Source organism: Chlorocebus sabaeus, chromosome 1, assembly GCF_047675955.1.
Source record: "Chlorocebus sabaeus isolate Y175 chromosome 1, mChlSab1.0.hap1, whole genome shotgun sequence".
NCBI classification, from domain to species: Eukaryota; Metazoa; Chordata; class Mammalia; order Primates; family Cercopithecidae; genus Chlorocebus; species Chlorocebus sabaeus.
The window spans coordinates 74,923,137-74,950,780 of NC_132904.1; the positions used below are offsets into that span (position 1 = coordinate 74,923,137).

The window sequence follows — 27,644 nt, forward strand, 5'->3', positions numbered from 1 at the left end:
AGCAAGAAGGAGCAGCACTGCTGTTACCCCACTGTTTGGCACAGATATGTCTTCCCTGGGTCATGCAGTCCATAGAAATTGCTGGTCTTAAGCTCACTTGCCAGTTCCCCACCCAAAAGGGCTGCCCAATAATCAAGTGGACCCCGGCCAGGTGGTACCAGGGGAGAGTGAGGATGTCCTGAAAGAGATGAAAAGAACTAAATACCAGTTTCTTCTCGAGGTCTGGAGATCACACAGTGAGGAAGCCCACCCTCCAAAGAACTCACAACAGTGGGGAGTGGACCCACAGACAGGGCGAGATAGGCAACCCGTAAATGCCATCTAGGAGGACCCAAGAGCAGCCAGTTAAAAGACACGTATCCTTGTCCCTCGCCTTCCTGCTCATCTTATACACTGGGCAACTGGGCACTGGAACAAATGGAGACCAGAAGGGCCAGGGAAGAAATTTCAGAGAGAGACTATATCTCCTCCCACCCCTACACTCTCCAAGGTGAAGAATGGGGAAGAGGAGTAGAAAAAATAAACCAGGCCTCGCGCAGTGGCTCATGCCTATAATCCCAGCACTTTGGGGGGCCGAGGTGGGCGGATCACCTGAGGTCAGAAGTTCGAGACCATCCTGGCCAACATGGTGAAACCCTGTCTCTACTGAAAGTACAAAAATTAGCTGTGTGTGGTGGCACACGCCTGTAATCACAGCTATGCAGGAGGCTGAGGCAGGGGAATCACTTGAACCCAGGAGGCAGAGGTTGCAGTGAGCTGAGATCATGCCACTGCACTCCAGCCTGGGTGACAGTAAGACTCCATCTCAAAAATAAACCAAGTCTACCTTTTCTCACTTCATATCCCAATAGCCACAAACCTGGTTAGAGTAATAGGAGTAAGTAAACCTTTCAATTAGATATACTGAACTTTTCAAATGGTCAACTTTCAGTAACCCAGTGTAACCAGGAGGTTGTGAACTCTGCCTAAGGTATCATCTGTCCTTGAGAGGAGAAGGGAGATTTGAACAGAGCAGTTGGGAGTTCTGACTGGAGAAAAACAAAATCGTTCATGTTCACACCCCTCTAAGCTAAACCTATTCAATTAACAGGCTAAGGTTGTCATTATCTCTATTTTACAGAGTAGGAGATTAAAGCTCAGAAAGATTAAGCAACTTGCCCACACCCACAAAGCATATGGGAGGTTTAGTTTGGATCCCAATCCAGGACTAACCTCAGAGCTCGTGCTTTTTATGATTACATGAGGATTTTTCAAAATAGCATCGAACATATCCTCAGGGATCTGAAAGCCAGTACACACTTCTTTTTTCAATCTTGAGTTTTCATCTCAAGCATGATCTTAAAAAATATAAGCATACTCTCGACTATCTGAATGATCATCTTGCAGGTGAATGCTATTCCTTGATTGCCAGCATTTGCATTTAAAATCTTACAGATATCAATTAATAAGTTATTTAATTTTCATATACTAATGGCTAATCAGAAAGGACAGAGGTGACAGCTTATAAATAATGTGGTCATACTAATTAAAAGACAATGGCTTGCTACACAAAGTTTCACTGTAGTTCAAACAAAGAAATGTGGTAGGAAAAAAGTATGGGACACAGGACAGACAGGGGTCAAAGAAGTTGATTCAATATTCACATCTGAATCACCAATTTAGTTTCAGCAAAATATCTACTGTTGTTAATGTGAATTATATGGATTCTGAAGTTTTGCATTTGTAAATTTGTTTTGATCTATAATTGTGAGAGAGCTATAAGAACAAGTTTATACCTCAGTTTTTGTTGATACAAATTTTGGTAAAGTAACAATTAAAATAATTTAATTCAACATCAAGAATCAGTAAAAATATTGGTTTATAGTGTCCTTATTACACATGCTTGAGAAGCTCTGTGGTCATTAAAACCTATGTTGTAGGTTTTAACCTATTTTGTGACACCTGGTAATATTTTTTCTTTTTTTTTTTTAAGGCAGAGTTTTGCTCTTGTTGCCCAGGCTGGAGTGTAAAGGCACGATCCTGGCTCACCATAACCTCCACCTCCCAGGTTCAAGCGATTCTTCTGCCTCAGCCTCCTGAGTAGCTGGGATTACAGGCATGCGCCACTGTACCGGGCTAATTTTGTATTTTTAGTAGAGATGGGGTTTCTCTGTGTTGGTCAGGCTGGTCTTGAACTCCTGACCTCAGGTGATCCACCCACTTCAGCCTTCCCAAGTGCTGGGATTACAGATGTGAGCCACTGCGCCCGGCCAGGGAAATATTTTCAATATATTAGCTTAAAGCATACAAAGAGTGAAACAGCCTCACCCTCATTTCGTAAAATATACATAGCACATATAAATACAGGAAAAAGAGACTAGGAAATACTCTAAAATATTAATGTTTAGGCTTGTTAGGAGTAACACTGGAGTAACATTGGAGTAACATTGGTTAGGCTTGTTAGGCTGGTTAATGTTAGGAGTATTACAAGTGCTCTTTATTAATACTGTCATTTTTTTTTGTGATGTGTGTTTATAATTACTTTATTGTGAATAAAACAAGTATTAACAAAAAAATTCCATTTTTAATAGCATACCCTATGAAAGTTTCCAAAACCTGTCGCTAAACAAACAAACAAAAAAACCCCAAACCAAATCACATTCTCAATTCAATTCCAGTTCAAACTCTTTTTTCGCCAAGGCAATATAACCAATTGAGTAATATTTGTTCAAAACTTAAAAGCATATAAAGCACTAATGAACCAATAACTTACTGTGCTTTAGGTACCAAGGTTACAAGAACATGAACAAAGGGCATAGTGTACTCGAAAAGCTACCATTTTAGGGGAAGCACAGTGTAAACCAACAGTTACTGAGTGGAACTGAAGCCTGACAGTGACACAGGTGAGCTGCAGGAGGGAGCTTCATAATTCATTCTGATGAGGCGGATGGTACAAGAATGGCTGCCACAAGGTGGCAGGTGAAATTAGTCCTAAGAATGTATGAGGAAATGAGTGCAGAGAGGTGAAATGGCAGAGTATCCACAAGTAAAATCTAAACATAGGTCTTATAACATTTACCTCACTGACCACACTAGACCAATCTCTTCTGGACTACTATGGCACTAGTCTTTGTCATTTTTGTAGTATGTACTGCCCGGCATTATAATTCAAGCTGCTTCCCCAACAAGACTATAAACTTTGAGGGGAATACGATGTACACTGTAGATACTTACTACCTGTTAACGACAGTATCTTCAAGTAGACCTCTAACAGGTTTTAGCCTCAATAAGTTGTAGTCTCTGTTGGTATCCAAAAAAGTAAATCCAAGCACAACGGTGCACCTATAGTCCCAGCTATTCAGGAGGCTAAGTGAGAGGAGCACTTGAGCCCAGGAGTTTGAGGCTGTACTGTGCTATGGTCATGCCTGTGAATAGCTACACACACACACACACACACACACACCACCCCCACACACACACTCCTAGCCTATACTCAATGTTTTCCTCTAGGAGATTATATGAAAAGATCAAAGCAACAAACTCATTTCAACAATCCTCATGATACTATATGTAAAACTTAGCACTTTCCCCTACTCTTGCAAGCCAGCAGAACTCCAACTGGTATGTTCTTCCAATGCACACTAAGGAAAGATACACTGTCTGCCTGAGAAAATCTTCCAAATGAACTGTGGTAATAGTTAATGACACCTAAATGTTATGACTCATGAACATGGGTGAAACTCTCAGACCTGCCACCTGTATGACACGACAGGCCTGCACTGTATATGACAGTGAATAACTGGAAGTAACAAATGTTTAACTGGGGAATGTGCACACAGGTGTGGTACATTCACTTACGTGATATTTATAAGACTTATGTACATGTCTAGTATTTGTTTTAAATATTCCAGCAAAGAAACAGAAAAATGGATAGATGAAATGTGATGAAACCTTGATAAGATTTGAAATTGTGTGCATCAATATTCTTTATGCCATTTTCTTTACTTTTGTGTATGACTGAAATTTTTCATAATTAAAAATTGGAAAAAATACTATGTAGATGTAAGTGAAAACATTCACAATGATAGTTACAATAAAAAAAATACAAAGTGATAACTGATGTTGGTTATAACCATGTAAAATATAAGTGTGTGGCCAAAATAACAGCAATAGCAATTAGCACCCTTAGTGCCCATCATGGATTTTGGCACATCACTTTCACTAAAAGAAACCAGGACTCTGAGGAAATGGCTAGCTAATTCCAGGTCTGGGTCAGAAAATGTACAAAATAAACTTGGAACATCTTGTCATACCAGAGAGCAAAGAAATTATCAAAGATTAGTAGGGTCACGTCAAAAGGATCCAGAAATCAACTTGAAGAGGCTCCTGCTGGTTAAAGAGGATAATCTGACTTTCAATAAGGACAGCAACTCTAACAGTTAGATTCAAATGCATGGAATATGTTTAAACATGTGAGCTTATGATAATACTAAAAAATACCCTAACTGATCACTTTGAAAGATCCTAAGGAACTCACTCACTACTCTGACAACAAGTAAATAAATAAGAAGAAGCCAGCACGAAAATGGGTAGAGGGGTAATTAGTTATAAAGAAGATCAGTGACTTTTGAAAGTACCTTGATGATAGCTGCTGCCTGATGAGCGGCATCAAGCCTGCACCAAGCTGCTTACAGTCTCAAGTAAAGGGTTCCTAATCTAGCAAAGGGAGACTCATAGATCAACGTGAGAATGGTGAAGTAGAGATGAAAAAAGTGTCATGGAAGCAAGTCCAGAAGGCGGCTCACTTTGGAGGATCCTGCAGGGTAGGCAATCTGAGCTGAGCTTTGAAGGGTTACCACTTACTGAGAAGTTTTTGTGTTTTAAACCATTCTCAAACATTGGCCCCAGGATCTCACATACTGATCTTTACATCCCCCAGCAAACACCTGTTTCCCAGGGACTAGCCAAAGTCATAGCTTCAGACAAATCCCTGTGTGGTTTAATTTCCCTTCCATGAGCCTAGCAGACCCTTGAGATGTTCCTTTCAGGAAAAATTAACTCCCTAAAATTTGATGTGGTACCCAGTTTGAGACTTTCAGTTATGTTCTGACATTGTACACTCCAGGTATGGTCCAAATTTGAAACGGATGTGAAGACACCCACACTCATGTTCAGAGTTCCTATGAATGGGTTAATAAATGTAAGTCAACATCATCCCTATGCTACCTCCCCCAACACTTAATACTCTGGACTAGACACTGTGCTAATATTTTTTTCACAAGTTATTCTCATAAACCTGCAAACCCAATGAAGTAAGAAGCATTAGTCTAATTTTAAAGACAAAGAAGTGGCCTCAGTGAATTAATTCTTTTAAGTCATTTGCTTAATGACCCTAAGGCCTTTGAAACACTGAGAGGTCTTCTGAACATAAACATTGTCAAAATACACTGACATTTCACACTGAAGGAGTTGCCATCTGAGAGGGAAAGACTCACTGAGTTAGTGATGCTCTTTATCAGTAAATGTCATCCTACCATCTAAGGCATTTACTGGGAATTGTAAAATATTTCCCCCAGCTCTCAACTTTCAAAACTCTTCCTGCTTTCTGCTACAAATTCCTTCACTCTGGATGGAATTTTACTGGCCCCACACCCCATGTGCACCACCTCTTTCTCATTTTGAACGCCATATTCCTTCCTAGGCCCTTATCTCTTGAGTCCAACTCACACGTCCACCTCCTATTCCAGGAAGCCCCTCCAACTTCTACACCAAGAGCACCTGCCTTCACGCAACTTGGTGCCCGGATAACTCCATAAAAGGGCATCATTCTGTTTCACATGTAGACTTCTAGTCTTTCTAGTCTGCAAATGCCTTGAAGTCAGGGCTGAGTACTGATTTATTACATTGGGAAGGGGAAGGATACAGTATATGCTCTATAAACACCTGTCAAAATTAATTTGGATGTAGACAACAGCCTGCTCAGGAACCTGTATTTCTCAGCATTTCTTACAAGCTTGAAATTACCATATCCCATTGTCCCTTTCTAGCTAGAGATAAAAAGCAACATCAAAGTTGTTTCATTAAGGCCAGGTGCAGCGGCTTATGTGTGTAATCCCAGCACTTTGGGAGGCTGAGGCAGGTAGATCACTTGAGGCCAGAAGTTCGAGACCAGAGTGGTCAGCAGAGCAAAACTCCATCTCTATTGAAAATACAAAAAAATTAGCCAGGCATGGTGGTGCAGCCTGTAATCCCAGCTTCTCTGGAGGCTAAGGCACAAGAATTGCTTAAGCGTAGGAGGCGGAGACTGCAGTGAGCCAAGACTGTGCCACTGCACTCCAGCCTGAGTGACAGAGTGAGACTCTGTCTCAAAAAAAAAAAAAAAAAAAAAAAAAAAGGTTGTTTCATTAAGTGAAGCAGCAGGCATGTTTTCCAGCTCTGTGCAACTTCATTGCCTCAGGTCCTTACATGTCACTAAGAGAATATTCCATAATTATTCAAGGCTGTGGAGATTACATCCTGTATTTTCTCTTGGGTTAGAAATATTAGCAAGACCAATTACTAACCTTTACCAAGTGAGGTTTAAAAAAAAAAAACTGTCATAAAATGTACAGATTACAAAATTTATCATCTTAATCATTTTTAAGTGTACAGCTCAGTTGGCATTAAGTACATTTACATTGCTGTTGCCACCATTACCACCAATGTCCAGAACCCATTATCTTGCAAAACTGAAACTCTGTACTCATTAAACAATAGCTGCTCATTGTCCCCTACTTCTAGCCCCTGGCAACTAGCATTAAACTTTCTGTCTCAACGAGTTTGACTACTCCAGTACCTCATATAAGTAGAATCATACAGTATTTGTCCTTTTGTGACTGGCTCATTTTATTTAGCATAATGTCATCAAGGTTCATCTATGGTGAAGTATGCCCATGTATTAAAGTTTTCTTCCTAAGGTTGAACAGTATTCCTGTGTGTGTGTGTGTGTGTGTATGTATGTGTATATATATGTATACCAGATAGCACATATGTGATATGTATATGTGTGTATATATATGAACACACACACATCATATTTTGCTTATCCACTTATCCGTTGATGGACACTTGAGTTGCTTCCAAATGAGAAGTTCTGATCCAATGTGAACGATAAAAAAGCTCAGGAGACTAGCCTTGAACCGGTTAGAACAGTCTCCTTAATGCTGTGAACACAATCAAAGAAATAATCCAGTGATTAGGACCACGACAGAAACCTACTAAAAGGAATTTCCATCTGGTTATCTGATCCAAATAGAGTATTTATTTAAATATTCAAATAATCTGTTGGAATACTGCCCTGGCTGCCTAGGATAGTCTACAAACAAATCTTGAATGGACTCTAGTTTCTGAAGACCTTCCCCTCCCCCATTCTTACCAGCCCAGGTATTCTCTCTTACCTCTCCAGCTTCAAAGCCCTCTATTCCAATCATCCTGCTGATAATCCAGCAACACCAAACTGTTTTTAGTGTCCTTGCACACACTGTGTATGTCCTCGCTACCTTGTCTACACTCTTAGTGGTCCCTCCACCTGAAAAGCCTTCTCTTGGCTTACTTCTATCTAGTCAGGGCCTAGAAGTAAGGAAGCCTTTGCTTTTTTTCCTTGCAGTCCCAGAACTTGGGCACTTGGCACATACTAATTGCTTGATAAATTACTGAACTAAATTATACTTAATACATTTTCATTTCTGTTTAATTTTTTTTTCTTTTTTGAGGTGGAGTTTCACTCTTGTCGCCCAGGCTGGAGTGCAGTGGCACAAGCTCACTGCAACCCCCGCCTCCCAGTTTCAAGCAATTCTCCTGCCTCAGCCTCCCGAGTAGCTGGGATCACAGGCACATGCCACCACGCCCAGCTAATTTTTGTATTTTTGGTAGAGATGGGGTTTCACCATGTTGGCCAGGCTGGTCTCAAACTCCTGACCTCAGGTGACCTGCCCACCTCAGCCTCCTAAAGTGCTGGGATTACAGGCATGAGCCACCACACCTGGCCATGAGTAAACTTTTAAAAGTAACTTTGTATAAAATTTAAAGAACCATCTTATTGCAAGGAACTGCATGCTTATGCCTCACAATGCCCCAGCCCACCCCACCACCCCAATTCATATGTTGGAATCCTAATCCCTAAAGTGACAGTATTAGGCGGTGGGTCCTTTGGGAGGTTATTAGGTCATGAGGGCAGAGTACTCATTAATGGGATTAGAGACATTATAAAAGAAACCCCAGAGGAGCTTCTTTCCCTCTTCAACCATGTGAGGACACAATGGAAGACATTGTCTATGAGGAAGTGGGCAATCACCAGAAGCTGAATGTGTCAGTGCCTTGATCTTGGACTTGTCAGCCTCCAGAGCTTTTATAAGTAAATGTTTGTTGCTTATAAACCACTCAGTTAAGGCTATTTTGTTATAGCAGCCTGAATGGACTAAGACACTAATCAAGGATAGCGAATCACTTAAACGTATTTACCAAGTGTAAATGTTTAAAAACTGCTAGGGTTACCCTATAGCTTAAGAAGAAAATTAATAAACGCTTGAGTTTTAAAGAGTTAAACTGCAGGATAATTATGACAGTACTATGTAAGTTTAAAATCACCTCGTCATTTAAACATTTGTAAATGGCTACCTTTTTGCAAATGGGCTATAGTAAACAGAAGATTAGATCTAGCTATGCTAAAGTAGGGCAGAAGTCACCTTTGACAAAAGTGCCAAGAACACACACTGGAAAAAGGGCAGTTTCTTCAATAAATGTTCTAGGAAAACTTGATATCCATATGCAGAAGAATGAAACTAGACCCCTATCTTTCTCACTATTTAAAAATGAAATAAAAATGGATTAAGGACTTAAATATGAGACCTGAAACTATAAAACTATTAGTAAAAATATTTAGGAAATGCTCTAGGACATTGGTCTGGGCAAAGATTTCTTGAAGAAGACCTCAAAAGCACAAGCAACCAAAGCAAAAACGGACAAAAGGGATCCCATCAAGCTTAAAAGCTTTGGCACAGCAAAGGAAACAATAAGCAAAGTGAAGAAACAACTCACAGAATGCGAGAAAATACGTGCGAACTACTCATCTGACAAGGGATTAATAACTAGAATATACAAGGAGCTCAAAGTCATATATGCTGGCATTCACAGTTCTCTTTTTTTTGTAAAATATGCTAAGTATGTACAGAAAAAAAGACAAGTGATAACAGATGCTGGCAAGGATGCGGAGAAAGGGAAGCCCTCATACATTGTTGGTGGAAATGTAAATTAGTACAGCCCCCATAGAGAACAGTATGGTAGTTCTTCAAAAAACTAAAAATAGAACTACCATATGATCTAGCAATCCCACTGCTGGCTATATATCCAAAAGAAAGGAAATCAATGTATTGAAGAGATATCTGCACTCCCATGCTTATTACAGTAGCCAAGATGCAGAATCAATCTAAGTGTCCATCAATCGATGAATGCATAAAGAAAATGTGGTACATATACACAATGAAATACTATTCAGGGCTGGGCACAGTGGCTCATGCCTTTAATCCCAGCACTTTAGGAGGCCAAGGCAGGAAGGTCACTTGAGTTCAGGAGTTCGAGATGAGCCTGGGCAACATAGTGAGCCCTCACCTCTGCAAAAAATAAAACAAAAAATTAGCCAGGCCGAGTGCTGCATGTCTGTAGTCCCAGCTACTCAGGAGGATGAGGTGGCAGGATCGCTCGAGCCTATGAGGTTGAGGCTGCAGTGAGCCAAGACTGTACCACTACACTCCTGGGTGATAGAGCAAGACCTTGTCTTGAAAACAACAAATAACAATGGAATACTATTCGGCCATGCAAAAGAATGAAATCCTATCATTTGTGACAACATGGATGGTACTAGAGACATTATGTTAAGCAAAATAAGCCAGGAACAGAAATTTAAACACTGCATGTTCTTAATCATACGTGGAAGCTAAAAAACTGAACTCATGGAGATAGAGAAACAATAATGATTATCAGATACTGGAAAGGGCAGTGGGAAGAGAAGTATAAAGAAGGGATGGTTAATGGGTATAAAAATACAGTTAGAAGAACTAAGATCTAGTATTTGGTAGCAAGATAGAGCAGGTATAGCTAACAATAATTTATTGTATATTTCAAAATAACAACAGTGGAATTGGAATGTTCCTAACAAAAAGAAATGATAAACATTTGAGGTGATGAGTCTCCTAAGCAGACATTATATGCTTGTATCAAAATTTTATGCCTCCATAAATATTTAAAACTATTATGTATCCACAAAAAGTAAAAATTAAAAAAATAAAGGCAGAATCCTATTTCACAGAAAACATGTGGGAAAAACACGGATTTTTTTTTTTTTTTTTTGAGATGCAGTCTCGCTCTGTCACCCCGGCTAGAATGCAGTGGCGTAATCTCGGCTCACTGCAAGCTCTGCCTCCCGGGTTCACCCCGTTCTCCTGCCTCAGCCTCCCAAGGAGCTGGAACTACAGGCACCCGCCACCACGCCCGGCTAATTTTTTGTATTTTTAGTAGAGATAGGGTTTCACCGTGTTAGCTAGGATGGTCTCGATCTCCTGACCTCGTGATCCGCCCGCCTAGGCCTCCCAAAGTGCTGGGATTACAGGCGAGAGTCACCACACCCGGCCAAGAACATGGATTTTAATGAGAAGACTTGGTTTGTAGTCCTGGGTCTGCTACTTACCATGTGTGGCACTTAAGCTCTGTGCTCAGTTTCTCCTCTGGTAACATGGGAATAAAATATCTAGTAATTGCCACTACTATACTAGATGTTTATTGGTAACAAGTGCTTTTGTACAAGCAACATTCAAGACCATACACAGTGGGTAAATGCAATAGACATACTTTTCCCTATTCCCACCACTAAGTACAACTAAAATCCTTAGATATTATAAATAAAACAAACTTAAGAAGAATCTAAAATGTGAAAAGGCGGCGGCGGATTTGCTAGAGACACTGGAACCCAAAAAATGACACAGTGATAAATTCCATGAGTTTTATGCCTCATATATCTCAGACTTGGAGCTGAAGCAGTCAGCATGGCAGAAACACCAACCCGTGTAGACCAAAAAATTCCCAACGAAAGTCTGCTCTCTCTAGCCAAAGGACTGGGAAAGGGGCAGCCTAGCAAGAGATGAAACTGCTAAACAATAACTGCTCTACTCCAGCCACACTCTGCAGAGAAAACTCTGGTCCAACCCTCACCCACATCAGCAAAAACTGAGTGAGAACCTAGACTTCTACCCTTCAGAGGTTGTCACTGAGGCCAGGTGACACCTGCTAGGGTACTGTCAAAGATAGCCAAGTAGAAAGCTGAGATATTCATACCCCAAAACTGGTAATAAGGCACCCATCCCTGTGGAGTCACTGAAGAGTGGCCACATGGGAAGTTGGAACCTTCAACCATTCACAGGAGTAATGAAGACTGCCTTCCTATCGGGAGTGTCAATGGAGGTAGAATGAAAAACCTGGACTTCAACTTCTACTTGGAAGTACTAAGGCAGTGTCCCCTTCCCACGATGGAGCAGGGTCAGAGAAATCCTGATAAAACACAAGGTTTACATTAGATCCAGAGTACCACAACATAATACAAAAACGTCCAAGTTTAATTTTTTTTTTTTTTTTTGAGACAGAATCTTGCTCTGTTGCCCAGGCTGGAGTGCAATGGCATGATCCTGGCTCACAGCAACCTCCGCCTCCTGGGCTGAAGCAATTCTCCTGCCTCAGCCTCCCGAGTAGCTGGGATTACAGGCACCTGCCACCATGCCCGGCTAATTTTTGTATTTTCAGTAGACATGGGGTTTCGCCATGTTGGCCAGGCTGGTCTCGAACTCCTGACTTCAGGTGATTCGCCCGCCTTCGCCTCCCAAAGTGCTAGGATTACAGGTGTGAGCCACCACACCTGGCCAAAAATGTCCAGGTTTTAACAGAAAACCACTCATTATACAAAGAATGGGGAAGATCTCAAATGGAATGAAAAAGACAATCAACAGATGCCAACACTGAGGTAACAAAGCGTTTGAATTATCTTTCACATATTTTAAAGGAGTCATCATAAAAATGCAGGTACAAACAAACAAATGGAAAATTGGAAAGCCTCCAAAAAGAAACAAAGTCTCAGTAAAGAAATAGAAGATGTAAAGAAAAACCAAATGGAATTTTAGAACTGAAAAATATAACCAAAATAAAAAGTTCATCAGTGAGCTCAACAGCAGAATAGTGAGAACAGAGAAAAAGAATCAGTGAATGGGAAAACAGGACAGTAGAAATAACACAGAGAAAAAAGACTGAAAAAAAATGACCAGAGTCTACAGAAGCTATGGAACCACAACAAAAGATCTAACAATTGTGTCACTGGATTCTTGGAAGAAGAGAAGAAAGAGGGTAGGACTGAACAAGCACTTGAAACAATGGGTGAAAACTTCTCAAATGTAATAAGAAGATAAACCTTCAGATTCAGTAGGTTTAGTGAGTTCCAAACAGGATAAACTCAAAAAAATTCCACACCAAGACATATCGCAAAATTCTTAAAGAGAAAAAAAATCATTGAACGCATCCAGAGAAAAAGACGGGAGCGGGTCGTGGTGGCTCACTCCTGTAATCCCAGTACTTTGGGAGGCTGAGGTGGGTGCATCACCTGAAGTCAGGAGTTCAAGACCAGCCTGGCCAACATAGTGAAACCCTGTCTGTACTAAAAATACAGTAAGTTAGCTGGGTGTGGTGGTGAGCGCCTATAATCCCAGCCACCAGGGAGGCTGAGGCAGGAGAATTGCTTGAACCTGGGAGGCAGACATTGCAGTGAATCCAGATTGTGCCATTGCACTCCAGCCTGGGCAACAAGAGCGAAACTGTCAAGAAAGACAGAAAGAAAGACAGAAAGACAGAAAGACGACAGAAAGACAGACAGAAAGACAGACAGAAAGACAGACAGACAGACAGAAAGAAAGAAAGAAAGAAAGAAAGAAAGAAAGAAAGAAAGAAAGAAAGACAGGAAGACAGAAAAACAGAAAGACAGAAAAGACAGAAAGAAATGGCATTTTACCTCCTGACAGAAAGCAATTGGAATGACCAGGGATTTTTCATTAGAAACTATGCAGGCCAGAAGGAAAGAATGCAATATTTTACAGGTGCTCAAAGAAAAGAAGTGTCAACTCAGTAATTCAATATCCAGTGAAAACATCAGAATGAAGGTGAAAAATGAGACCTTCTCAGATGAAGGAAACAAAGATAATTTATCACTGGCAGGTCTACCCTAAAGAATGGCTAAAGGAAGTTCTCTAAACAGAAAGGAAATGACAAAAAGAGGAACCTGAAAACATCAGCAAAGAAAGTACACAGTAAACAAAAATGTAATTAAATAGTCTTTCCTTCTCCTTTTGGATTTTCCAAATTAGGTTTAATGATTGAAGCAAAAATTATAGCACTGTCTGATACAGAAAAAATATTTAAGACAATCATACATGGAAGAGGGCAAAAGGACATAAAGGGAGGTAAGGTTTCTACACTTAAACTTGTAAAATGATGATACAGACTTCATTTAGATTATAAGATGACACCAACTGATTGTATGTACAGTATAATACCTAAAGCAACCACTAAAAGAGCTGTATAGAGAGATACACTCAAAAACACTACATAAATTAAAATAGAATTCTAAAAAATATTCAAGAAACTCACAGGAAGGCAAGAAGAATACAAACAAAAACAGAACACAAAAAATAAAATGGCAGAACTAAGCTCTAACATATTAGAAATTACATTAAATGTAAATTTAAATATGCCAATTAAGACATAAATCGGCAGAGTGGATTAAAAACATGCACCATGATACGGTTTGGGTATGTGTCCCTGCCCAAATCTGATGTCAAACTGTAATCCCCAAATATTGGAGGTGAGGCCTGACGGGAAATGATTGGATTATGGAGGTGGATTTCCCCTTTGGTGCTGTTCTTGTGATAGTGAATTATTGTGATATCTGGTTATTTAAAAGTGTGTAACACCTCTCCCCTCACTCTCTTCCTCCTGCTCCAGCCATGTAAGATGTGCTTACTTCTCCTTCACCTTCCACCATGATTGTAAGTTTCCTGAGGCCTCCCCAGCCATGCTTCCTACACAGCTTGTGGAACTGTGAGCCAATTAAACCTCTTTTCTTGATAAATTACCCAGTCTCAGGTAGTTCTTTACAGCAGTGCAGGAACGGATTAATACACCCCAACAATATGCCACCTATAAGAAATCACTTCAAATACAATGATATGGGTAGGTTGAAAGTAAATGGATAGAAAAAGATGTATCATGTGAATATCAATAAAAGGAAAGCAGGAATAATTATATTATCAGATATAGGCTATAATAATAGATAACAAGTAGACAGAGCGAAATAAATTACCAGAGACTCTAAAATACGTGAGACACTGCTGGGTACAGTGGCTCAAGCCTGTAATCCCAGCACTTTGGGAGGCTGAGGCAGGCGGATCACCTGAGGTCGGGAGTTCAAGACCAGCCTGACCAACATGTAGACACACTGTCTCTATTAAAAATACAAAATTAGCCGGGTGTGGTGGCACATGCCTGTAATCCCAGCTACTTGGGAGGCTGAGGCAGGAGAATTGCTTGCATCCAGGAGGCAGAGGTTGCGGAGAGCCAAGATCGTGCTATTGCACTCCAGCCTGGGCAACAACAGCAGAACTCCATCTCCAAAAAATAAAAAATAAAAAAATAAAATATGTAAAATAAAAACTGACAGAACTGAAACGGGAAATGGAAATATTCACAATTAGAGTCGGAAACTTCAACCCCTATCTCTCAACAATCGACAGAAGAACTGGATAGAAAAATCAGCAAGGATATAGAATTAAATGTATCACTATCAAATATCTAATTGACATTTATAAAATACTTTACCCAATAATCGCAGAATAAACATTCTTTTCAAAGTACCCATGGAACCTAAAGCAAGATAGACCACATTTTCAGCCATAAAACAAAACTTAACAAGTTAAAAATAACTGAAATCAAACAGAACTTACTCTACTCCCACAATGAACTCCAACTAAAAGTCAGAAACAGAAAAATAATGGGAAAATCTCCAAACATTTGGAAACCAAACAATGTACTTGTAAATAATTCATGGTCAAAGAGGAAAGTCTCAAGGAAAGTAAAAAAAAAAAAAAAAAAAAAAAAAAAACACTGAGCAAATAAAAATTGAAAATGCAACTTAACAAAATTAGTGGGACACAGCTAAAGCAGTGCTGAGGGGGAAATTTATAGCACTAAATGAATACATTAAGAGGAAAAGTCTCAAATGAATAATTTAAACTCCTATATAAAAAACATCAGAGGCCGGGTACAGTGGCTCATGCCTGTAATTGCAGCACTTTGGGAGGCCAAAGTGGGCAGATCACTTAAGGTCAGGGGTTTGAGACCAGCCTGGCCAATATGGTGAAACCCTGTCTCTACTAAAAATATAAAAATCAGCTGGGCATTGTGGCACATGCCTGCAATCCCGGCTGCTTGGGAGGCTGAGGCAGGATAATTGCTTGAACCTGGGAGGTGGAGGTTGCAGTGAGCTGAGATCGTGCCATTGCACTCCAGCCCGGGTGACAGAGTGACATCCTGACTCAAAAAACAAACAAAAAATAATAATGAAGCAATGTTGGTATGCAGGAATAAGAGTTAAAAAAAAAAAAATAAAGCAGTAGACCCACTACAGACCCTGCAGACACTGAAAGCATAATACAGGATACTGTAACTCCACTCACATGTATGTGACAACTTAGACAAAACGGACCAATTTCTTGAAAAACATAAACTTCTATAATTCACTCAATATGAAGTAATTTGAATAACCCTGTATCTATTAAGGAAATTACATTAAAAATGTAAAAAATTCCTAACAAAGACATTTCCAGATCCAGATGGTTTAATCTGGAGAATTCTACCAAAGGTTTAAAGAATTATACCAGTTCTACACCATCTCTTCCAGAAGGCCAGACATGGTGGTTCACACCTATAATCCCAGCACTTTGGGAAGCCAAGGCGGGAGGACTGCTTAAGCTCAGGAGTTTGAGACCAGCCTGGGCAACATAGGAAGACCCTGTCTCTACAAATAATAAAAAAAATTAGCCAGGTACGGTGGTAGGCAGGTGTCGTCCCAATTACTTGGGAGGCTGAGACAGTAGGATCACCTGAGCCCAGGAATTTGAGGCTGCAGTGAGCCATGACTGTGCTACTGTCGCCAGCCCAGGTGACACAGCAAGACTCTGTCAGGGTGGGGAGTGGGGGGTTGGGGCGGGCGGGGGGAAGAAAAGAAAAAAAGAAATCAAGGAAGACAATATAAATAAATGTAAAATAAATTCATGGACTGGAAGATTTAATATAGTAAAGCTGTAATTTCTTTCTAAATTGGTACACAGGCTTAATGCACTTCCTATCAAAATCTCAGCAAGACTTTTTTTTTTGCATAAACAAGATTATTCTAAAATTTGTATTGAAAGGTAAAGAAAATAGAATAGCTGAAACACTTTGAAAAATAAGAATAAAGTAGAGGAATCAGGCTACCAGATTTCAAGACTTACAATATAGCTATAGTTGGCAAGATTATGTGGTACTTGCAGAGGGATAGACACATGGAAAAATGGACCAAAAGAGAGACACCAGAAACAGACCCACACAAATATGTACAACTGAAAAGATGAAAAAGGGAAGAAGAATGGCTTTGTCAACAACAATGACAACAATAAAAGAACCTCAATCTAAGTCTCACATCTTACATGAAAATTAACTCACAGTGGATCATGGACTTAAAGGAAAAACAAAACCTATAAAATGTGTAGGAAAAAAGAAAACCAGGAAAGTCAGGCACAGTGGCTCACGCCTGTTATGCCAGCACTTTGGGAGGCCAAGGCGGGCGGATCATGAGGTCAAGAGATTGAGACCATCCTGGTCAACATCCTGAAACCCTGTCTCTACTAAAAATACAAAAATGAGCTGGTCGTGGTGGCGCACACCTGTAGTCCCAGCTACTCAAGAGGCTGAGGCAGGAGAATCACTTGAACCTGGGAAGCGGAGGTTGCAGTGAGCCAACATTGTGCCACTGCACTCCAGCCTGGCGATAGAGCGAGAATCCAACTCAAAAAAGGAAAAGAAAAAAAAAGAAATAACAACAAAAAAGAGAATCACTTGAACCCGGGGAGCCAAGATCATGCCATTGCACTCCAGCCTGGCCAACAAGAGCAAAACTTTGTCTCAAAAAAAAAAAAAAAAAACCTATATAGAAAATACTGAAAATACTTGAAGACATTTGACCAAAGAGGATATACAGATGGCAAATAATCATATGAAAAGATGTTCAGCATCATTAACCACAAGGGAAATGTAAATGAGAACTAATGGGTGAATGGTTAAATAAACAGACTGTGGTACATCCATACCATGAAACACTACCTAGCAATAAAAAACAGTTAACTGTTGATACATGAAATGAGGATGAATCTTCAGAGAATTATGCTGAATTTAAAAAAGTTCAAAATCTTAAGTACTGCATGAATCCATTTAAATAAGACACACGAAACATCGGAGAACAGATTAGTGGTTGTCATAGATTAAGGATGTGGTAGAGGTGGGATGGTAGTGAATATTATAGAAGGGCAACATACAAACTACTATTGTAATGGAAGTGTACTGTATCTTGACTGTATCACTGTCAATATACTGATTGTGATATTGTAGTATAGTTTTGAAAGATGTTGCCATTAAGGAAAACTGGATAATGGTTGCATAAATCTTTACTATTTCTTACAACTAGATGTGCATATAGAATTACCTCAAAATGAAATGTTTAATTTTTTTTTAAAAGCCCAGGCTTTAGGACAAAGCTAGATGACTTTGGGCAAGTTGCTTCCATTATTATACGGCTAAATTACTACATTAAACGATCAATGGTCTAAGTATAGTGCCTGGTACAAAGTAAGTGCTCAACAGATGGCTACTAAAATAATTAATCCTAAAAGTCACGGCAGTGGGGATGAAGAAGCGTATAAACAAAAGATATTTAGATGATACCACTAACAGGTTTTGGTGACAGATTAGATGTGGGATAGTGGGTGACAGGGAGTCAAAGATGATTCCCAAGTTTCTCATTTGAACAAGTGGGTGCTTAGTGGCACTGTTTACTGAGCAGATGTGGAGTCGAGATGAACAAAGAAGAGTTTAGTTTTGGAAGTGGTGAGTTTGTGTTGACTGGGAAACATTCAAATAGAGATGCCCAGTTAACACTTGGATATGTAAGTCTGAAGTTCAGAACACAACTCTGAGATGGAAATTTAACTTGATGACCACCATGCAAATGATAACTGAAGCCAGTAGAATGGACAAGGTTGCCAAAGGGCAGAAATCACAAAGCCATTATAACTATAAAGGAGCTTCAACCGTTTTTTTGTTTTGTTTTGTTTTTTTGTTTTTGAGACGGAGTCTGGCTCTGTCACCCAGGCTGGAGTGCAGTGGCGCAATCTCTGTTCACCGCAAGCTCCGCCTCCCAGGTTCATGCCATTCTCCTGCCTCAGCCTCCCAAGTAGCTGGGACTACAGGTACCTGCTACCATGCCCGGCTAATTTTTTGTATTTTTTTTTTAGTAGAGATGGGGTTTCACCGTGTTAGCCAGGATGGTCTCGATCTCCTGACCTCGTGATCTGCCCGCCTCAGCCTCTCAGCACGCCTGGCCAGGAGCTTCAACATTTAAGGACTGGATAAAGGGGTCAGTCTAGCAAAGGAGATACAGAGTAGCCAGAAAAGGAGAAAAAACAGGCATTTATAGTGTCGGCCAAGACAAGAGGAAGGTGTTTTAAAAAAGAGTGGTCAACTATGAAGTGAAGAGATTAATTAAAATGAGGAGTAAAAAATCATCCTCTGAATTTAGTGACCTGGGTATCGCTGCTGCCTTTGTGAGAATAGCTTTGGTAAATAACAAAGTAGGTTTCCACTGCAGCAGACTGAGAAGGTGGGAGAAAGGAAGACTGCATAAACCAAGTTTACCCTGAAGAAAAGGAGAGAGTACAGAGAGAGAAAGAAATTGAAGATGTGTTACAGGATAAGAATTATTTGAGTAGGGAGGAGAAGATATGATTCAAAGTACAAGTAGTAAGATTAGCTCAGATAGAAGACGCACTTCATCCACTCTAAGGAAACCACAAAGGAACTACGCAGGCTGGGCGTGGTGGCTCATGTCTGTAATCCCAGCACTTCAGGAGGCTGAGGTGGGCGGATCACCGGAGGTCAGGAGTTCAAGACTAGCCTGACCAACATGGTCAAGCCTCATCTCTACTAAAAATACAAAATTAGCCAGGCGTGGTGACGCATGCCTATAATCCCAGCTACTTGGGAGGCTGAGGCAGGAGAACCGCTTAAACCCAGGAGGCAGAGGTTGCAGTGAGCCCAGATTGTGCCGTTGCACTCCAGCCTAGGCAACAAGAGCGAAACTCTGCCAAAAAAAAAAAAAAAAGAAAGAAAGAAGAAAGAAAGGAACTAGGCAGATATAGGTAAATTTGAAAGTGTGGCCATTCATGGTACATACAGATAACTACTCCCTCATCATTTCAATTTTCTTTGTGAAGGAGAAGGCAAAGCCATTGCTAAGACTGAAAGGCTGGATTAATGTTTTTTCTTTTTATTTACTGAATTTTTATTCCAAGCACCTGATGACGTACCTGGGACACAGATTTTATAAGTATATTTAATAAATACAATGGAAATAAACAATTACTGTTAACCTTAATGCAGTTGTTCATTAAAATTTGTGCACAACTTTCAAGTTAGCCACTAGGGGGCAGTCTGCCAATTTTATTCCCTAAATCTTTTAACCCAGTGAAATTGATAGAAAACTACAATGCAGTGTAGGTCATATTAATAAAATGTTTTTCCTCAAGAAAATTCTGTTTAAGATTTATATACATGTACGTGTATATGCATTTGCATGCACACGCATACACACACAAATACACTGAGGCACGATGGGAGGGTGGTTACTCCTGCCAACCTCCCACTGCAACTGTATCAGGATGCCCCAGGGGCAATAGTCAGCATTTTCCAAAGTCATTTTTTGTAATTTCTCCAGGGCACTCAGCAAATAGCAGATAGATCTTTTATACTTATAATTAACTAGAAAAGGCTGATGAAAAAAATCCCTGAAAACTAATTGCTCAGACATTTGCCTTTGCTTCTTCTAAGATGTTTCCCCCCTCTGCACCTCCTTGTCTTTCTAAATTAAGTAAGTTTTTTGTTTTTCTTTGAAATGGAGTCTCGTTCTCTCACCCAGGCTGGAGTGCAGTGGTGCAATCTCGGCTCGCTGCAACCTCAGCCTCCCAGGCTCACACGATTCTCATGTCTCAGCCTCCTGAGTAACTGGGACTACAGGTGCCCTCCACAACGCCCAGCTAATTTTTGTATTTATGGTAGAGACGGGGTTTTGGCCAGGCTGGTCTCGAATTTCTGACCTCCAGTGATCTGCCGGCCTCAGCCTCCCAAAGTGCTGGGATTACAGGCATAAACCACTGCGCCCAGCCTTCGAATTAAATCAGTTTTTTAAAAAATCGTTTTAAATAGTTATAACCTAGTTCATCAACTACTTTTTCCCCTTATCTCATATGCTTGAGGCATTCTTATAATGAGGATTTCTCAGTCTACAATATAACATGACTATGATGTATACCAGAAGCAGCAGCTACTTTGGGGTAAATATACAGCCATTAGGCTGGGAAATACTTTCCAAGTTTGGTTCTGATGAACTCTGGCCTCTACTGAAATAAGCAAACTAGCAGAGTTTTAACTTACAATAGGATGCAAAAATTCTTAATACCCCCAAAAACAGTAGATGTAAAAGAATACTGTTCCCCAGAAGCTTAAGGTTACACAGATCAGCAGTTTCAACTGGGGGGAAACTGAACTTCCGAAAGGGCAGAGGCTTCCAGTCATGTAAGTGAACACATCGCATCCTGGCCCAAGAAAAGCTGTTACTGAAAGCTGTTAAGGTCTGACACCTGATGGGCTGAAGGTGCATGGAAGATGGGAAAGAGAAGTTAAGGCCATCACACGATTCTAGATTCGTTCAAATAAGTGAAAAAGGTGCTTGACCCAAATGCCTCCAAACCTGGTTATTTTGAACTAAAGTTGTTTGGGAACAAAAACACCCAAGAAATGGGTCATAAAGAGAGTCTGGGTGAGCGTTCAAGGAGCGGTAAGTCAAATGGAGATACAATGTCATACTGTTTGCAAATTGTTTCAAAAGCAAGTTTCAAGGTTAGTGTAGTGTTCAAATTTGAAAACTAAGGGTCACTTTTTCTTTTTTTTTTTTTACTGTGGACACTCTATTCCACTAGCTTGTATGGAAATCTATTTGTAAAGATAATTTTCGGAAGCTCTTTGGGACAAAGTTTTAAAAATATTTATTAAATTGTTAATAGTAAATCACTGCTCCTTAATCCTAATTAAAGTATTCAACCTTCCTAACGAACTGATACAAGCCTGAAGAGGAAAAAAGTTTATTTCTTAATAATTATACTTTGGCTACATAGACACTCCTAAAAATGAGCTTTCAAACTGAGATGAACAATTCACTGCTTCATCCCTCCTATAAATCCACGTCCACTTTCAAAAGTCATGTGCTAAATCAGATTTTTTTTTTTTTTCCTAGCAAACATCTACGTAAGAGCCTGATTTCATTGACACACACACTTGCACTCCGCAACAACAACACTTCCTTTGAAAAACAGAATGTCACTTCCTCAGTCCACAGGCCAGAAGTCCCTTGATTCTGATCTGGGGAGCCAAGACAGGAAATTCTGGTAGGCTTCTGCTTCTCCCCCCATGGACAGCCACTGGTGCAGCTGACAGAGGGCAGGGTCTATTCCGAGCTCCCTTGATGCACTGCAGCTGGAGGCAACGGCTCCCTTCCAGGCTGTGGGAGTGATCCCGGAGTCTGGCACCACAGCCCGTTAAACAAGGGCATTTCATGGGAAAAGGAGAGGGAGCGGATGAGAGACCTTGAAACCTTCCAGCCACCTTACCCCCACTTCCAAACTCCCGCGACTACCCCAGGACCATTTCGGCAAAATCTCAGTAACTGGCACCATCTTGTACTTTGACCTCACCAGGCAAGGCATCCTCTGGGGAGAGGGGTTAAAAAAAAAAAAAAAAAGCCAGAACTCCACGGCTCAGCGCCACGCCGTTCCACCTCCCCCAAACTGCCAGTTCCCCATCTAGAGGGAAGAGGCTGTTCCAGCGATGTCAGTAAACACTGTGGGTTGGCAACACCTGGGCGCCGAGAGCCTCGATCTCTCCCGACCCCAGACACCCGGGAGCTGCCAGGTCCCAAACCCGGGCCAGCCATGGGGACCAAACTGCAGTGTCACACCGGGGTCGGGGGAGGCGCCTGTGAGAGACGAACGGAATAAAGGGAGAGAAGGGGGACAAACAAATGAGTCACTTAATACAAGGGCTGCACATGCCGCTGACGCTGCCCGTGATGCAGCCGCGGACGGAGTGAGGCCGGCGGCCGGGAGGGGCGGGCGGAGAAAGGGAAGGAGAGGGCGTAAGGCGCTCGCCCTTTGTGGGGCCGTCCGCGCGGGCCCACAGCCTACGCCCCCCTTTCCCGCCCTCTCCCCGACCTGCGGGCTGAAGCTGCTAGGGGCTGCCGCGGAGCCCCAGCCCCGAGAGTCAACTCTGTCGGTCTCCAGAAGCCATCAATACAAACTTCGACACTATATTTAGTTTACGGGCAGACCGCCTGGGGAGGCGCCGACGCCGCGCCCGCCTGGCGGAGCAGGAGCCGCAGCCTCAACCTGCCGCCCGCCCCGCCCCGCCCCTCGGCGGCGCACCTGTGACAGGTGTGCAGGTACCCCACACGCCCCTGGCCGCTCCTCGCCCCCGGCCCCCGCGGCTCCGGGCCCGAGTTCCCCAGCCTGCCGCCCCTCCGGGAGCCCCCCGGCCCTCCGCAGGCCCCGGAGCGCCCCCCGCCCGCCCGCCCCTCGGCGGCCGCGCCCGCACTCACATAGCGCCTCAACTTCTTCTCGGGAGGCGATTTCCTCAGCCAGCCGGTGCACACCACGTCGCCGCCGCCGCTCATGCTGCCGGCCTGGAGCCCGCCGCTGGGTCGCGCGGACGAGGGCGCGGGCTCGGGCAGCTGGGGCAGCGGCCGGCGGTGCGCAGCTCGCGGGAGGCCAGGGGCGGGGCGGGCGGCCCGGCGGGGACTAGGCGGCGCGGCGCGCGCCCGGCGGCCTCGCGCGCGCCCGCTCCCCCGCCCCGAGCGCGCGCAATCCGCACTCTCCGCCGGGCCGCGCGGGGGCAGTTGCGAAGGGAAGGCCGGGACGCTCGCCACGCCCGCTCCCGCCGCGCCCCCGAGGCCGCCGCGCACGCGGACGCGGGGCTGGGGATCCGCCAGGACACAGAAAGCCACCGCCGCCGGCGCGCCCCGGAATCTCGCTTTCTCCTGAGGCCTCAAGCCGCGGGCGCGGAGGCCGGGGAGGCGGCCGCGCCCCTAGCGCTGGCGGGCGTGCGGAGAAGGGACTGCGCGCCCTCGGTCGTCGATCGATTTTTCACCGAGCATCGACGGGGAAGGGATCCGAGGGTTGCTCGCGTTTCCGATCCATTCTGCGGGTCAGGTTCCTGCTGAAAGGAGGGACCCCTTCCCAGCAAGAAGTTCCTTAACTCTGGCGCCCCTCGGCGGGAGGAGGAGACGGACCTACTACGCGCTGGAGCCTTTGCACTCTTGGCTTACAGGATTGTCTTCAGTATTGTTCCCATTTTATGGACTGCCTAAGGGCAAGGGCTTGTACAAAGCCTAGCCAAGTTTCCAATTCAGGTGTGTGGGGGAGGAGGGGTCCCAGTCATCTGCTATTCAAAATGAGGGCATTGCCTTAATGGGATCGACCTGGGAGCCTCTCATTGCCTGGAAACAAAGTCCAGCTGAGTCCCTCCTACATTGCCTCTAGGAAAACAGTTTAGTATAGAAAATTCGCATGATTTGTAGAATGGAAGAAGCAAACCTAGTAAATATATTTCATAGTGAATTGGAAGGCAAGGTCAAGTGTAGAAGAACAAGAAATTGGGGTCCAAATTCCCCAACGTTCCCGCTCATTGACACAGTGTCTCTCCAAGCAGCATTAAAAGGCAGGTCCTCCCTAACTTCTCTGATAAATGGATAGTAACCTGTTTATTCAATGGGGAACCGTGCTGTGTGGACAGATGAATTGGAGAAGCAGCATCTTGCACTGCCCCACACAACCTTAGACTAAAGCTGTTTTGTTCATTTCTGTCTCTGTGCAGCTGAGATGTTTCAAGCAGTTGCACATCATTTGGTCCAACAGATCTTGATTGGGTTGGGGGAAGTTCACCCTCCTCAGTTTGGAAAAGCGAATCCGCTATCACGTACTTAGCTCTTCTAGATACCCTAGGAGTTTTAGCAGTCAGTCTCCGGATCTAACATTTCACTGACTTTCTTCAATATCCACTGTGCTGCTGGATGGGAAGTAAAGCCAGAACTGTTAGGCTGGGACCACAGTTCCCTTAACCTTCCAATTTGGGGATCCTTAAGTCACATATGAAGGGCCACCACCAGAATGATGGCCATTTTAACTTCTGGCTTTAAGTACCTTAAATCCTTGTAAGACATACAATACTTAACGTCTGCCAAATCAATCAGGAGGCGGTGACTCCCCACCAAAATAAACCCATCCTGACTTCACATCTGAGTCATGGTGCCAAGTCCCAGGGATTGTAGAGTCGAAGAAATCTGCATGGTTTGGCTGCAGCTGAGGTTTGTGATGCAAGTCAGGCAGACGTATGCCCTATCTTCCCCCAGAAGAGTAGTCTTTTACATATCCTTTGATAGTTATGTGATTCAATACACAGACTGGAAGGCTGTTTGGCAAGCGTTAGTTGGGGGTTAGGTAATATTCTGCCAGAAATTCTTTAAAGTCTTATTTTGTTTGTTTAGGAAAAGATGGTGTTATTTACAATTTCATGTAGAAATGGAAAAGTTTGATGTTTCTTGTTTAGCCAATGGTAGGAAGGACCTTGAAATGTGAATACAATAGTCACCACGTATCAGCTTTGGGAAGGGTTCTCTGAATATCTTTCCCCAAAGGTTAAAGGCAGGCTAGAGTGCAGTGGTGTGATCTTGGCTCACTGCCAGCTCTGCTTCCCAGGTTCAAGCCATTCTCCTGCCTCAGCCTCCCTAGTAGCTCGGACTATAGGCGCCCGCCACTATGCCCGGCTAATGTTTTGTATTTTTTTTTTTTTTTTTTTTAGTAGAGATGGGGTTTCACCATGTTAGCCAGGATGGTCTCGATCTCCTGACTTCGTGATCCGCCCGCCTCGGCCTCTGAAAGTTCTGGGATTACAGGCGTGAGCCACCGCGCCCGGCCGAAAGGGGCTTTTTTTCTGTGCTCTTCAGCTGGACTCCCATCCTGCGTTCCTCTTGCTGCCAGTGCCTATCTTGGACTACATAGGAAGCAAGGCTGCTGCTGAAGTCCCTGGCTGCACCCTGGAGTGGCTCAGTCTTTTGAGCCTGAGAGGCGTGCCAGGCCTGGAAACAGCCCTTGGACAGAAGGTTCCTGTCTGGGCCTTTACTAAGTCCTCTCCACTCCCTGCTGTGTGTGTCTGCTTAAATGCTCCCTGGTTTTTGCTGGGAAAAAAATGGAAAACAAATCATTTGAATGATTTACATGAAGATAGGCGCCATCTATCGGAACCAGTTGGGGTGACAATCCCCCCACCCCCAAGCCCTGAGCGGACATGCATCACTAGCCCATAATTTAGGCAATTTTGTTTAAAGACCAATGGTATTTCCTGGGGGAATTAATGGCCGGCTCCAAGAGTGCTTTGGGTCATTAATCTTATATTCTCATTAAATTCTCAGGAAATGACTATCTTATGAGGAGGGAGCACTGCAGAGATTAGAGAAATGCACACTGGGAGAGCATGGGTACCACTTTGGTCCCCGCTCCTAGCTACTCTCACTCCCCACAAAGCCTGGGGTTCTAAAGGGTGCACTGTGGCTTTGAGTGTTGTCAGCAACGTCCATCGCTGCATCCATGCATGTCTGGGAGTTGAGGGTTTGTGGCCAGTGGCAGGTGCGTGGCTGGTGGAATGCTCCCAGAAACGGGTTGAAGGGCTGGAAGGAGAGCTGTCCTCAACTGCACACCAAGCTGGTGTGATTAATACCACCCACGCCAGGCCTGACGTCAGTGATTGGACTGGGGGTAGGGATGGATGTTTGTGTGCTAGCCCTTCTGCTTTTTCTCCCCTTCAATTTAGTTGACAGGTTAATTTCAGAACTGAGTGCTGCTTACCAAGGTCAGCGTGACCAGCTGAGCCACCTCAGCTGGTGTCTTTCAGGACACTCATCTCTCAGGCATATTAAGGTGTGTGCTTCTTTAACCCCTAGTTACTTGAGGCCCACATGGTTCCCTGTGTCAAATTACTCTAACTTACTCAAGTCAACTCTGGGCATCTGGTTGAGGATGAGATCTAGAAGTGGGATTGGGGTGGGGTTAAAGACCTAATTGGGTTTCCTCCCTGTCTGTGGCTAATAGTCTGAGAGTTACTTGACACTATACCCAGTGGGAGACATTTTGAAAATAAACTTTTGGCCAGGCGTGGTGGCTCACGCCTGCAATCCCAACACTTTGGGACACTGAGGCCAGTGAGTCACTTGAGGTCAGGAGTTTGAGACTACCCTGGCCAACATGATGAAACCCCAACTTTATTAAAAATACAAAAATTAGCGGGGTGTGGTGGCACACACCTGTAATCCCAGCTGCTTGGAAGGCTGAGGCAGGAGAATTGCTGGAACCTGGGAGGTGGAGGTTGCAATGAGCTGAGATTGCACCATTGCACCCCAGCCTGGGTGACAAGAGTGAGACTCCATCTCAAAAAAAAAAAAAAAAAAAGAAAAGAAAAGAAAAAAAAAACTTTCTTAGAGAAAAGTTTGAGCAATCCCATTTTCCCAATTTCTCCTTTGAAAATAACCAGAATCAGTGGTAATGGCTCTGTGGCAGTTCGGCTCCCAGGACTTTGCTGCTGACACTGGTAAATCAGTCGTCATAATCTACTAAGAACAAAGACTGTCAAGATCCTTGAGAAAGTGCTGTAGTCTTCCAAACCACACTCTGCGTGCTGGCTCCTTTTATTTGCTCTGCAGAGAGAACTCCTACCTTGAATTAGATCTTGAACATACATCAAGACCTCTTTCCCTAAAACTGACTGTCCCCATTCCCCAGCAAAGTTGTTCACTCTTTTCTTGATATCCACACTGCACCTATATAAATTGGATTATCACACTGTACTGCAAGTATTTCCTTGTCAAGGAACTGTGAGTTCCTTGAAGACATGAATATGTTTTTCTCACTTATTTATTATTATTATTATTTTAGAGAAAATGTCTTGCTATGTTGCCCAGGGTGGTCTTGAACTCCTGGGCTCAAGTGATCTTCCTGCCTTGGTGTCCCAAAGTGCTGGGATTACAGGCATGAGCTACCACATCTGGTCCTTCCTCATTTTTGTATTCCCAGAGCTTCCCAATATGGTACCAGCATAGAACAGATACTCATTAAATGTTCATTGTGAGAACGAAGGAA

The 27,644-nt window shown here is 43.0% G+C and overlaps 1 protein-coding gene across 1 annotated transcript in view; it reads right to left on the minus strand.

Moving 5' to 3' along the window:
* Nucleotides 1-23,235, minus strand: part of GAB2 (GRB2 associated binding protein 2) — a 208,416-nt gene extending 185,181 nt beyond the window's left edge. The window contains exon 1 of the mRNA XM_008020277.3: nucleotides 23,057-23,235. Within this exon, the coding sequence (XP_008018468.2) occupies nucleotides 23,057-23,131 (75 nt within the window). The 5' untranslated portion in view covers nucleotides 23,132-23,235. The remainder of the gene's footprint in view (nucleotides 1-23,056) is intronic.
* Nucleotides 23,236-27,644: the final 4,409 nt, after the last annotated feature.